The sequence below is a fragment of the Camelus bactrianus genome, chromosome 16 (assembly GCF_048773025.1).
Source record: "Camelus bactrianus isolate YW-2024 breed Bactrian camel chromosome 16, ASM4877302v1, whole genome shotgun sequence".
Classification (NCBI taxonomy): domain Eukaryota; kingdom Metazoa; phylum Chordata; class Mammalia; order Artiodactyla; family Camelidae; genus Camelus; species Camelus bactrianus.
In genome coordinates, this window is record NC_133554.1 from 46,665,940 (window position 1) to 46,680,172 (window position 14,233).

General features: G+C 43.4%; 1 protein-coding gene across 1 annotated transcript; it reads left to right on the forward strand.

Annotated features, from left to right (window-relative positions):
- Positions 1 to 4,889: 4,889 nt before the first annotated feature.
- TACO1 (translational activator of cytochrome c oxidase I) lies at positions 4,890 to 10,216 on the forward strand. Its single transcript, XM_010955996.3, has 5 exons — positions 4,890 to 5,382; positions 5,696 to 5,802; positions 7,148 to 7,275; positions 7,789 to 7,966; positions 8,288 to 10,216. Exons 1-5 carry the CDS (start codon positions 5,118 to 5,120, stop codon positions 8,486 to 8,488), a joined length of 879 nt encoding a protein of 292 aa, XP_010954298.1. The 5' UTR covers positions 4,890 to 5,117; the 3' UTR covers positions 8,489 to 10,216.
- Positions 10,217 to 14,233: the final 4,017 nt, after the last annotated feature.

The window sequence follows — 14,233 nt, forward strand, 5'->3', positions numbered from 1 at the left end:
GAGACACTGGCAGGGAATCAGACTCCACCCTAGCCCATCACACTCATCACCTTTTAACAAAACACAGAGTACCTGCTCTATGCCGGGGGCCATGATCCCCAATTTAATTGATATTTAATATCAAGTTTAAATATCTGCCAGAAGAGACCACCACATAAACAAACACTGGCAGCGTTGTGCAGTAATGGGTGTGTTCAGGGTTACTGGTGGCCCTGAGGAGGGGTAGGAGTCAACAGAGGTCAGGGAAAATCTCACCAAATGAAGGTTGGTTGAACGGGGATTTGAAGGCTGAGTTGGAGTTCTCTGGGAATAAAGACATTTGAGGCAGAGAGAACATCCATGTACAAATCTATAGAGGCAAGAAAGATTGTGATTCTATTCAGAGAATCATACGTTGACATGGGGTTTTGTATGGAGGATGGTGGGAAGTGTGGTGAGAGGCGAGCAGGACCAGAGCAGGCTGTCTTTGTGCTTTGCAGAGAGGCCAGACTTTACTCCTGTATGAGACTTAGGAAATTTAAATAGAGGGAGGTCATGCTCAAAATTGCATTTTAGGAGGCAATGAAGAAAATGCATCTGAGTCGGGGTGAGACAGGGAGTCACTACACCTATTATACTAGTCAAGGTAAGAAAAAGTGAAAGCTTGAACTAAAGCAGGAGCAGCAGGGAAGGAGGGTGGGGCACAACTGAAGAGACTTACTAAAGGACGGGATAATCAGGATTCAGTAATCTACTGCCTGGGAAGGATGACCGAGAAACTCCCAGATCCTGTGGGTCAGGACACCAGGCTCTGATGGCTGACTGGAGTTTCCAAGTCCAAGCCGGCTTCTGCAGCCTGTGCCCCAACGTGATAGGATAGAGGAGTTCTATTCCCATTGCCATTCAAATGTGAGTCCTGGATGAATACTCCGTTTATTTTCATTCTGGGCTCATGTTAAGCCATTTCAAAGGAAGAGAAGAAAGGCAAACTGTGATGGGTTCAGTGAGCCAATATTTAGTAAGTGCCTGCCGCTGCGTCAGAGGACGTGGAGCTGGCGGTGGCCGTAAGTCTGCAGAGAAGTATGTGGTATGAGAGTTGAAACTTTATGTGTTAAAACAAGCATCTGCTGGCTCTGTTAGTACTGTGCTGTTGTGGTCTGACAATATATATTTTATGGGAAAAGCATGATTCTCCTACTCTGGTTTTTAAGGGGAAAGCTGGGAGAGTAATACTAACTATTCATCTCAACAGACTGGGTTATGCTGCAGTAACAAACTCCCAAAGCTCAGAGACTGAACACAACAAAAGCTTATTTTTCGCTCACATGTAGTCCTTTGGAGGTCAGTCAGCCCACCTCCATCTTATAGCTCCATCATCTGGAACATACGGCTTCCAAGGCTGCTTTGTAGAGGGAAGCCTTACTTATTTATGCCCATATCAGCCAGGTTTAGTCACGTGATTCCAACCTAATTGCAAGGAAGGTCAAGAAATGTAGTCTTCCCTTGTGCCTAGGAAGAGGAAATACAGTAGTTAATAAATAGTAATGTCTCCACCTTACCATCAAATTAGCACAGTATCTGGAATGTAGTCTCATTCATTGAGAGCCATTCGTACTGCACAACACCTGTTCAAACCTAATGGAATGATGCCCTCAGCCAGTCTTTGGCATCCAAGGCTCACTGTTAGTTAAAGATTTCAATGACCCTGACAACTAGGCCTCTAGAGATGGTTCAGTCACTTGTGAATTTATCTTGAGACAGTAAATACTATCTCAGATGAGAAAGTAAAAATCTGCCCTGCCATTCTTCATAGATAAACAGACACAAGCAGAACCAGCTGCAAGGTTAACAAGAAACTGTTTCTCCCAAGCACACACTGCAACTTAAAGTATTATATACAATTCCTTTTTCTGAGTGACTTTTTTTTTTAAGTCACTAAGAATCTTTCTTCTCTAAAATCATAGACTGTCAGAAAACTTGCTTTTTGAAACTATGTCACTGAGAATGAAGCCTTATAGTCTTGCTTGGAAAACCTAAGTTGCTTTGACAGAGAAGCAGCCTTGATTTCCAACCCAGATGTAGAGCTTCAGATCAGGGGTTTCAGAACACAACATTCCACATTTAACTTTGTAGTTACCGAAGAAACTGAACCCTGGGTCCACTTCGTAGTCCAGAGTTGACGTTGACCCTCTTCATACAGCTCTGTATTCCTTTGAGTCTATCAAACTCTTGTTTCAATGAAACTTTACCTATCCTCCACTCTTCCCCATAATTCTATAATAACGATATTTTCCTTTGTTTGGTGAGGAACCCCCACCATCCCTCTGTTGTGCAGTTTCCCTTGTTGCAGTGAGTGGATAGCCTGACTTCATGGGACTACAGGTTTGCCCTGGTGTATTTAGACCAATTGGACTAGGGCAGTCTCAAACTTTGTTTTGGCCTCTACACTTATTTGTGATTCTAAATTCCCTTAATTTGCTTTTTGCTACTCAAAGTAACATTTATATTAGGCTATATTTTTAAATTACAAAAAGTAATACTCTGAATGAATAGCTAATAAGCACCTGAAAAGGTGCTCAGCATCATTAGTCATTTGGGAAATACAAATCAAAACCACAAGGAGATACCACTTCATACCCACTAGGATGGCAACAGCTAGAGTCAAAAAGAGATGATAAGTATTAGCAAGGATGTGGAGAAACTGGAGACCTCATACATTGCTGGTGGGGATGTAAAACAATGCTACTGTTTCAGAAAACACTCTGGCAGTTCCTCAAAAGGTTAAACAGAGTTACTATACGACCTACCAATTCCACTCTGAGGCATATACCCAAGAGAAATGAAAACATATGTCTACACAGAAGCTTGTACATGAATGTTCATAACAACATTATTCATAATAGTCAAAAGGTGGAAACCACCAAAATGTCCATAAACTGATGAATGGATAAATAAAAAGTGGTATATTCAATGCAATGGAATGTTATTTGGCAACAAAAATGAATCAAGGACTGATACATGCTACAACAGGGATGAACTCTGAAAACATTATGCCAAATGAAAGAAGCCAGTCACAAAGGACCACATATTATATGATTCCATTCATATGAAATGTCCAGAATAGGCAAACCCATAGAGATAGAAGTAAATTGGTGGTTGCCTAGGACTGGGGGAATTGGGGGAAAATGGAAAGTGACTGCTAATGGGTGCAGGGTTTCTTTTGGGACTGATTAAAACATAAAATCGTGGTGATGGCTGCACAGATCTGTGAAAATACTAAAAATTATTTTACACTTTAAATTGGTTACTTGTATATTTATATATCAATAAAGTTCTTTTAAAAAAAGAACTATGCTGGGCACAGAAGTATAATCCTGTTCTCAAAGTATTATGTCATGGCAGAGACAAACATAAACATTATGAATTTTAAAAGTGCTATGGTATAGACATGTATGAAGTGTTATGTAAGCACACAGAGTAGGACATCTGAGCGCAAATGAAGAATGTTAAGATGTTTTCCTCCTATGGAAAATGATGCCTGAGCTGATTTCTTGAAAAATTAGCCAGGAAAAGTGAGGTAGAACAGCAAAGACACAGGTTTGTGCTCAATACAAGAATGAAGAGAAGTAGGAGCAATCTGGTGTTTCAATATAATCTGCAAAGTACAAGGAGGGGAGTGCCCAGTCCAAGTAGCTCTGGTAATAAACTAACAAAAGAACAATTCATAATTGCACTCTTAGTTACATCTAAAAATTCCAAGAAGGACTCTTAAGAAGGCTTTAACCAAGGAGGTGACAGCTGAACTGGGTCTTGAAACCTGATAAAAATCTTACCAGTGAAACAATGAAGTTCACTAGGGTAGAGGAGCAAAGAGGAGATAAAGAACATGTATTCAGAGTACAGTGAGTAATTCCCTCCAACTGGACTGCAGTGTCAGGACATGAGACCAGAAAAATTGGTAGATCTGAAGTTATGGAGGTTCTTATATAATAATAACTAACATAAATGTAAGCCCATGTACTTTATCCATTATCCCATTTAATCCTAGCATGGCCATTCTACAGTTTAAGGAAGCGGAAATATAGGAAAGTAAAGCAACTTGCCCAAGGTTACACTAGTAAGTGTAACAACTGGGTTTTGAACCTAAAAGTTCAAACCAGAGGCCACAAGCTTAAGCCGTTCTCTATCTAACACACCAAGCCCTCTGGATTTAATCTCACCAGTACAGTGAGCCAGTGGAAAGTTTTTTCAGCAGTTGCTGTTTGGTTTCTTCTTTATCTTCTCTTCCTAATGGCCTTGGCTTTCTCTTTTTGGGAGAGCAGAGGGAAAATGCAGAGGGGAATTTGGCTCCAGAAATCTCTTCTGATTATTCTCCCTCTTTAGGACGTCCTGAATCCAATCTGAATCTCAAGCGTCTTTGGCATTTAGGGACTTCATCACTATGATCGTACTGCTATTTACATAAGAATTTATTACTTTAAAACCTCAAGGGCTTATTTTGTGTTTTCAACTTGCCTATGTTGGTAAAGCAAGTAGTAGCATCCTTATTTACAGATAGCAAAGAGGAAGTTTAGGGAGACTAAAGGATCGGGCAAAACACATCTCTGGGCTGCAATTTCTTTACCTGTAAAACGAGGTGGTTGAACTACGTTATTTTTTTGCAACAACAAAACATTTCTCATTCTAGATCTGCTCAGAGTTGGGAAGCCATTCTGAAGCAAAATCTGTTTCATAACTCAGATGTACCTCTATAAATCATTGTGGGGAAATAAAGTCCGGCGCCGGCAACCAGGACGGATTGAGCACTAAGTCGCCCCACCTCAGCCCCAGCTCTGCGCGGGGGCAGCAGAAAGGCGAGTACCGTGCAGAGGCGGAACCGATTTTGCGGGCGGTGGGGACGCGTTTTTGGAACGGACCGGGGAAAGGAAGTGTGCAACACCCTCGAAAATACCCATTCCCGGCTGCCGCGGGGACAGTGGGGTTTTCGCGTGGAGTCTGCCTCGAGCGGGCCTGAGACTTTGGGTCTCCGGTGACGGGCGGAGGGAGCCGCAGGCTCTGGATCTGCTTGTTTCGGCGGCAGACGGAGCGGGCTGACCTTGGCCGCTGCTCTTACTGACCTTGGCCCAGGGTCAGAGCCGATGGCGGCTTGGGCCACCTTCAGCCTGAACCGGGCCGCTGCTCCATGCTTGCGGGCGCGAGGCCTTGGGGTCCAGGTCCCCCGGGCCTCCCAGCCTGAGCCCCCGGGCTGTAGCCCCGCTGGGGGTCGGACGCTGCACCTCACCGCGGCTGTCCCCGCTGGGCACAACAAGTGGTCCAAAGTCCGTCACATCAAGGGTCCTAAGGACACCGAAAGGAGTCGCATCTTTTCTAAGCTCAGTTTGAGCATTCGCCTAGCGATTAAAGGTGAGAACCTGACGGTCACCCACCGCTGGCCGCCACTGTCCTCACTGTGCCCATGGCCTCGCTTGCCTCCGGGAGTTGGACCAGGGCCCATCCCGATGCTCTGTCGTTCATTCAGAGTGAATTAAAAACTTTACCGAAATATTAATTTATATCCCATTCAAACACTGGATAGAGTGTTCTAAACTAACCGAGGGCTAAGTGGTGAGTTGTCACTCTTTTGGCTGATGGGGATGGGGGTGGAGAGGGGAGAGGGAAGTCCCTTTTTTCTCCCATGTCATAATGAGATGTCTTTGCTTACTCTTTTCGATCTCAGAAGGAGGTCCCAACCCTGAGCTCAACAGCAGTCTGGCCAGCATCTTAGAGGTGTGTCGCAGCAAGCAAATGCCCAAGTCAACAATTGAGGGAGCGCTGAAAATGGAGGTGTGTCCTCAGTTTGACATCCTTGTTACTGCTCACAGCCCCAACAGGGCACCCCATGTCTGGAATGCCATCACATACTCTTTAAATTAAGAGAGAAGGGTCACAGTGTGGTTGACACCCTCAACCCAGAGCCTTCTGATGACTCAGCCATTGGTTATGGGAGCACAGTCAGGAATAGGTTGTATAGATAAGGTGCAGGACCATACTGCCTAGGACTGTTGAGCTGAATCGTGAGGAGATGACGTAAAAAGAAGGGGCACAGTATGGGGAAAGCCCTGATGTTAAATTGAGGAAACCTTTGTTTTTCTAATATTTATGCCTTGAAGGAGAACAGCCAGTAGAAAGAGAGAGGGTGCAGATGATAGTGATGGTGAGAGGGTCTGGGATGTAGACCCTAGGTGTGGGTGTTGTCTTCAGAGCCCAGGTAAGGGGACACCTCTTCTCTGGGATGAGTGGAAAGGATCTGAGGAAGTAATCATCTTAACAGCTAATAGATATTGAGTGTTTACTCCAGGCCAAGCACTTGATAAGAACTTTGTATACGTTATCTCACTGAATCCTCAGAACAACCTTAAGTGGACACTGAGGCACAGAAAGATTAGGCGACCTGACCAAGTCACACAGAAAATGACAGACTTGGCACCATACACACTCCAGAGCCTATGCTCTAACCATGGTACATACTGCCTTCCCGTCAGCCCTGGTACAGGTGAGGTGGTGGAGGCAGAGGATTTTCCCCGACCTGTGGGTCCTTTATTTCCTTTGTGAAAGCAGAAAGAGGTCATCAGTTGAGAGTTCCTGGGAAGACAGCAGGGCAGGGTGATGGCAAGAGTGATGAAGATCGGATACATGGACAAGGGATGAGCGGAGGTGGTATGGGAGGTCTGAATGAGATTGGTCATTAGAGTTTTTGATTGACTGAATTTGGAGGCCATGCTATTTGATAAGGCTCAGATGTGTAATTTCATGTACCAGTACTCAGCAGCCTAGGAGCACAGGTATGTTTCCCTTGGGATAAGATGTGGGAGGATGAGTTATAGTGGGCGTGATGGAGGGGTAGGTGTGGGATTCAGCTGGGGAGGGGAGGAAATAAAGTTGGGAGATGGCTGACTGATTGTTCAGGGACAGGAGAAACAGACTCCCTCCCAAGTACTTCCAGTTACATCAAAAGTTGGCCCCAAGGGCCTCCTCTAAGAGGGTGAAAACAAAAATAAAGACTTAAGAGCCTAGGCTCCAGCTCAGAGAGCTCATCCCATGGAGTCAACTTTGTGGTGCCTATGGTTCTGGGTTGGCATGTAGGAGGGGATTAGGAAACAGGAAAATGTGCTTGTGTTGTTTATTGCAGAAAACCAAGGGCATTTATTTGTTGTATGAGGGCCGAGGCCCTGGTGGCTCTTCTCTTCTCATTGAGGCGTTATCTAACAGTGGCTCCAAGTGCCAGTCGGACATCAGACGTATCCTGAATAAGAATGGGTAGGTGTGTGTCTGGGGGGAGTGGAAGCGGACAGAACCTTTAGGTTCCAATTGTGTGTAAGGAAAGTACTGTTGTTCCTGGTGGTGTTCCGAGTTTTACACACACTTCATCCTTAACAGAGTTCAAATGGGATAATTTATTCTCCCTTAATGTGTTCTATACTAGACAGGATCCAAAAGGATCCAGTGAGGAAGGACCCCTGTGTCCCATTATCTTATGTAGTCATATAATGTCCTGGTCTTAAAATGTTCCACCAGAAATGGAATCTTAATTGCATGGGAATTGGTGAACAAAGTCTTTGCCTTCTCCAAACTCCAGTCAGCGCAGAAAATAGAGGGTAGATTATGTTTGAATTGTTTCCTGGCGCAATGGTAGCTGCATCTTCTTCAGGAAGAGAGCTGCTCCATGTCTGTATACACTCCAGGGGCTGGGTGGGAATGATGCTGTGCAGTGCTGTGTGGAGGCTGAGTGTCTAAAGGCACTCAGTTCTGGCCCATTTCCTTTCCTATTAGGGGAATGATGGCTGAAGGAGCTCGCCACTCCTTTGACAAAAAGGGGGTGATTGTGGTTGGAGTGGAGGACAGAGAGAAGAAAGCTGTGAACCTAGAGCGTGCCCTAGAGCTGGCAATCGAAGCAGGAGCTGAGGATGTCAAGGAAACTGAAGACGAAGAGGAAAATAACATTTTTAAAGTGAGTATGTGTTTAGTGGACTTCCAAGAGGGCCCTAAGAGACACGTTAAGTCATTTTTCTCCCAGTTTCTTCTTTCCTGCACCCGGGGTACAGATGAGGTAAAGAGCTCACCTATTGCACAAACATTTATTAAGTGATTGCTGGATAGGGCTTACTCTTCTGAGGACAATGAGAAGGATTCAGAATACCTGAAACTTCATCTCTGCCAGTGAAGACTTAAACCCAGTGATACATTACATCCACTAGGTTTTACAAAGTTCTGTCTGGCTTTGTCCTGTTATCTCCTGGCTCCTCACCTCCTGACTTTCCTTTGTCCCTAGTTTATTTGCGATGCTTCTTTACTGCATCAAGTGAGGAAGAAGCTGGACTCCCTGGGCCTGTGTTCTGTGTCCTGTGCGCTAGAGTTCATCCCCAACACAAAGGTGCGACTGGCTGACCCTGACCTGGAGCAGGCTGCCCAGCTCATCCAGGCTCTTGGCAACCATGATGACGTGATCCACGTCTATGACAACATTGAGTAACCTGGGTGCACATGCCCCCAAGCTCCTTCCCAGGTAACTGGCAGCCTACTCTGGAGCACAAACTTCTGCAGCGTCCTCTGAGACTCAAGCAGGTTGGTTGGGGTGGCGGGAGTCTAACAGGTTAGGAGGCATAAGACCTGCAGCTCTGTGGTCAAGGGAATCCCTGCACTTCCTTGAGGCCTCTTAGCTCTGCGGGTGTCTCAGAACCCTCCTGGATAAGTCCGTCCCCATTCTTTTGGATGCAGGATGTGGCCAGTAGTTAGTCAGACTCCGATCTCAGGAAGTTAGCCCTTGTGGGGATGGTAGGTGCCCCGAGGGTCCATGTACTAGAAACTGCTCTTAAATAATAACAGTGATTGACCGGGGTTGCTGCTCTGCTGCTGTATGGCTCTTGAGTTTTCTTGGGTTTGTGTCCAGTTGTTGGGACCCTCTTGACTTTCTTTCAAGTCTATAGGCTTAGTTCCACTATTCCAATCCCCAGACTTTTTTTGTTAGCCTTAGAAATGAGCTCTCTCTTGCTACTTTGTGCTCTAGTGCTGGTCTAATGGTCTAAACCTGTCACTCATTCACACAATTAATAATTATCAAACACCTATTATGTACCAGGGACTGTACTTAAGAAGAGTACAAGCTGTTCAGTTGATGCCCTGTGTTAGATCCTGCTCTAAGACACAGAACTTCACAGGGAAGACACAGGATTGCACTCTACTGGAGCTGTCCCAGGGCAGTGTGAGCTGCTGTGCATGTATCCTTGTCCTCTTCATGGAGCCTCTGTGCCCTTCTGCCAGAGAGTAAGACCCAATCCCACTAGGAAATCAAATGCCAATGATAAGGGACTCTCAGGCCCTGCTTTGCCTGGGTCACTCACTGTGTTCTGAGACTGGTCAGAAGGGACCTGTCAGTGGGCTGCACTCAGGAAAGGCCGTACCAAGCTGGTTTTGAAAGATGCTTGATCCCCAGAATGCCCAACCCTAGCTCCTTTTCATCCCTGATGCCAGATGGTGGGGCACTGGGGACTGGAGAGGAACTGAGAACAGAAGGAAGGGTGAAGGGCTGAGTCAGAAGCCTGGCCAGGTGGGAAATAGGGGCCTTGGTGTCTTTTGCTCCTAAGAGTCACTTCTGGGTTTAGAGAGACCAGGAGTGCCAACCACCTGTGCTGGAGCCCGTCAAGCGTGTCGGGCCTGGAGTGGCTTTTTGATCCCTGTTATTCACCTATTTATAAGTTGTTTATGCCAGTTCTAAGCTCAGAGTAATTTTCCTGAATGTGCCTAAGGTAAATTAGGATAGAAACAACTAAAACCAAATTGGCTGTAAATGATAATTTCACCGTGTAGGAAAACAGATTACTAATTTGATGATGACTGGAGAGTGAAGGCTAGGGGGAGGAAAACCAATTAAATAATCCACTATCGTGCCAAAGCATAGGCTTTTATGCCTCATTTCATATCAGGATAGATACTAGGAGATTCTTTAGTTTTTATAGGAGCTATCTAAATATCTGAACAGCACATCATAAAATAGGGCAACGTAAAGTTTAAATGCCACTTCATAGTTTATAAGATAGTTTCATATTTTATTTATTTGATTTTTAAAACAAGTTCAAGTGCTTTATGCACAGATGATCTCATACCAAGCAGTTGAGAACTACATCTTGTATTGATAGACCTTGGTTTATAAAATAGCTCTGTTTTGTAAATGTTCAATAAAAATTAACCTGAAGGAATGTGATCATTTCTGATCTGAGAAGTCTGTACTAAGGAAGCCTGCTCTAGAAGGGAACTTGGTTACTCATGTGAATAATCCTCTAATCTAATAGATAGGATTTGTTTATATGAATTCTTGTGTAACCAGTTTTCATACATCAAAGCATACTAGGCAGCTCTGTACTGACCCCTGGCGGTGCCCTGCAGTCTTCCCTGCAGTTAATATGGGAAAGGCAGGAATGAAAGCTTACTTGTATCTGATCTGCCTCTAGATCTGGTAAAGAGACCCTTAGCTACATAGATTAAATAGTTAAGTAACTATTTAACTGAATAGTTAAGTAAAGAGGATATGAGTTATTCTGCCACTAGAATTATTTTTCAAAGAATATTTTATGTCAGAAAATGTGTGTAATATGTTAAGTGAAAAACAAAGATGCAAAACTGTTTCTATCTATCTATTTATCTATAAAGTATGATCCAAAAATTTTTAACATGTATCATACTGTATATATGAAGTTCAAAAGAAAAGTCTAGAAGGAAGTATACCAAAATATCAAAACTGGTTATCTCTGGGTGGTGGTGTTATAACTGAGTTTTATTTTCTGTAGTCATGGATTACTTTTATCATGGGAAACATTTTTTAAAAAAGGAAAACTAGTCACATTATTGTCCAACTAGGGAGACAGCATGTGAGAGGCCGAGAGTAGGTGCACCTTAAAGTCAAAAAAGAAAGGGGTCTGGTCCTGGCTTGCCTTTGCCTTATCTTTAGTCATTGTCTTAGCAACACAAAATCATTAAGCACCTTGGAGCTGGCTCAGGCTCACTTTCAAGTGTCCTTTCAGTGGGATGGGGTACTAGTGACAGGCACTGTCCACAGCCTTGACTCTTACAAGAAGTGTTCAGTTGGTACGTAGCTGCCCCACCTCTGCCAGGGGCCCTGGGTGAATGAAACAGGTGCAGTGAAGGCTCTGCCTCCAGCCAGCCATGGAAATTCAGCCATGTGGTTGAGTTAGCATAGCAATTAGTAAAGCTCCATACTCTAATAAGAGTCCCCAGCTTCTGAATCCCAGGGGACTCCTGGAGATGTTCTGTGAAGAGAAAATAAATGAGCCAGTAGGTCTGTCAAAAGAGGGTGTCGTGATAGATAACACACTAGTCTTGACTGAAATCAATTTCTTTGTTCTAACCCAAGAAGCAGTTTTTACTTTTTCCTTTCTTTTTTTTTTTGGTTTGTACCAAAAAGGTAATATTTATTGTTTTTTTAAAAAGTAAGACCTTATAGAAATATATAACAAAAAGATAAAAAGTCTCATCTAATCCTGCCTCCTAAAATAAAACTGCTATTAACAACCTACTCTACTCACTGGTACCAGTATGCCAGGAAACACATTCTGACTCTGCCAATTGCTAGCAACCCTGGGCAAGAACTTAAGCTCTTTGTACCTATTTCTTCATCCATAAAATGGGGATAATAGTACCTATTTCATAGGGCTGTTTTGAGAATTAAGTGAGTTAATATATGTTAAGCCCTTAAAACAGTACCTGGCAATAGTAAGTGTTCAATAAATGTTGGCCTTTTTCCCCCTAGTAAGTATGAATGAGCATTTTAAAAACTGAGATGTGATCACCCTGTACATACCTGTTTATAGCCTGTCTCACCCACCCCTGCTTCCCCCCTCCCCCCACCCCCAATTCTCCACCAAGGTATATCCTGGATATCTTTTGGTATTAGATTGGAGAGATCTGCTTCATTCTTTCTGGTAGCTACATAGTATTTTGTTGTATTAATTATTGTGCCATGATTTATTTAACTAGTCTCTGTCAGTGGACATTTGGGTTATCATTCTTACAAAAGATGCTACATGAATATTCTTTACCTTTCCACTCTTGCAAAATATTCTTTAGGATAAATTTATAGAGGTGGAATTTCAGAATGAAAAGATGGGGAGAAAAATAGCTCAGTGGTAGGGCACATGCCTAGCATGCCTGGGTTCAATCCCTGGTACCGCCATTAAAAAAAAAATGACTCAGCATGATTAAAAAAAAAATCAAAATGAAAAGCAATTTTTCTATAGAAGTAAATGTCACTAATATATAAAAATGTAAACAAGATGTAAAAATCTCTATTTACATTATTCCTTAACAATGCAGGTAAACTAATTGGTTGAACTGGTAATCTGAATTTATTCCACTTTACCTCTGAATTTAAAAGAATTTTCATCAAATCAGGTGATAGGTTTGTTGGCTTGTTTTCTTTTTTACAGCAAATTCATTGAGCTAGCTCTTAAGGGAATTTATTCATTTGTATTGTTCCCTGTCCTGTGCTCTTGAAGGAAGAAAGGGAAAGTGTGCAGCTGATGTGTGACTGGCCACCTAATGGGACCAGCATTTCTGAGGCCCTAAGCACTAGGAGCAGGGATGACTTAGATGTTTAACCAGGGGCATCTACTCAGTGTAAAACTAGGGGAACAGACTTGAGAAAGCCTGGCCCAGTTGGGAGGTTTCACATGGGGAAAATGAGGAGAGAAACAGTATAGAGAAGATAAACATATAGCTAAAAGGGCATATCTGTGGAAATTGCATTCAGTTACTAACATCCCCTCTTGAGGTTCACTTATTCTGTAAACAAATATTTGTTTTTTGAATGTTCTATGAAAGATGCTAGGCATACCATTTTGAATGACATGGCTTCTGTCTTTATGCTTTCTTTCTTATTTTTTTTTTTTGTGGGGGGGGAGGTAATTAGGTTTATTTGTTTATTTTTATTATTTTTTAATGGAGGTGCTATACTGGGAATGGAACCCAGGACCTTGTGCATGCTAACCATGCACTCTACCACTGAGCTGTATCCTCCCGCCCATGCTTACTTTCTTAAAGGCAGTTACAGTAGAGTAGGACAAGTGCTTTGATGGAGAAAGTACTAGGTGCTCTGCTACCCAGATTTAGGGGCACCTGTCTAGAAAGGCTCCCTGAGAGGAGCAATATTTAGGCTTATTTCTTCCCTGAAAGAATGGGGGTGGGGCAAGAATGAAGGAGAGATGTGTTTGAGACAGAGAAAACAGCAGATGCTTAGTTAGAAGCAAGAGAGAGTCATATTTGTGGAACTGCTGGTAATTCTCTGTGGCCAGAACATAGAATGTGAATGATGGGATTGGTGGAGGTGGGAAATGGAAAAACTTGTGGCTGGAGAAGGAATGGCCTGGGTCCTGAAGGGCCTTCTTAGCTACATTCACATATTTGACTTATCCCAAGGATGATGAGAAACTAAAAATTTTTAAGCAGAGCATGACTGGATCAGGTGTTTGTTTTAAAAAGATCACCCTGTAATGTGAGCACACACTGGGAGGCTGTTACAGTTAGTAATCCAAATAGGAGATTATGATGGTATGAATCAGGCTGGTGGAGCTGGGGTCGGAGGAGGAGTGGACGGATTGGAGACATGGTCACGATTAGCAGTGGGGGAGGGGAAATGGAGGGGAAGAGCTCTCCAAGTTAGATAACTCAAAAGCACCCAACTTGAGGAAATGAAAATGGAGAGAGGAAATGCCTCTGAAACTCAGAAGAGAGTCCAGTATGGTAACAGCAGCATGGGAATTTTTGAGATGGCTGGTTAAGGGACAGAAAATGGAAATGAAGCCCTCAAGGAAAGCAGTTGCTGGGAAGGTAGAAGAAAAATCAGAATGCTCTTTTCAGCTAAAAGCTTACTGTAGTTGTATTACAGTTCTCTCCTATGTGCAAGGCACTATTCTAAGTGCTGATGATAGAGCAGTGAACAGGACAAAATCCCTGCTCCTACAAGGCTTATGGTCACTGTAGCCGGAGGAAAGACACGTTAGTATATAATTTCAGGCACTGTGAAGAAAAATAAGGCAGAATATGGAAATACTGAATGGAAATACAGAATGATGGAGGGGAGAGAGGGTATTTTGGTTGGGGTGGTAGGGCACTCTTAAAAAGTTGACATTTGAGCAGAGACCTGAACGAAATGCAGAAATTAGCTGTGGGAGTATGTTGGGGAAGATCATTCCAGGCAGAACAAATG

Excerpts from the sequence above, each read along its gene's own strand:
- TACO1 (XM_010955996.3), top strand. The coding sequence starts at position 5,118 with ATGGCGGCTTGGGCCACCTTCAGCCTGAACCGGGCCGCTGCTCCATGC. Across the intron at positions 7,276-7,788 it reads CGTATCCTGAATAAGAATGG|GGGAATGATGGCTGAAGGAG; the intron begins GTAGGTGTGTGT and ends CTTTCCTATTAG. Across the intron at positions 7,967-8,287 it reads AGGAAAATAACATTTTTAAA|TTTATTTGCGATGCTTCTTT; the intron begins GTGAGTATGTGT and ends CTTTGTCCCTAG.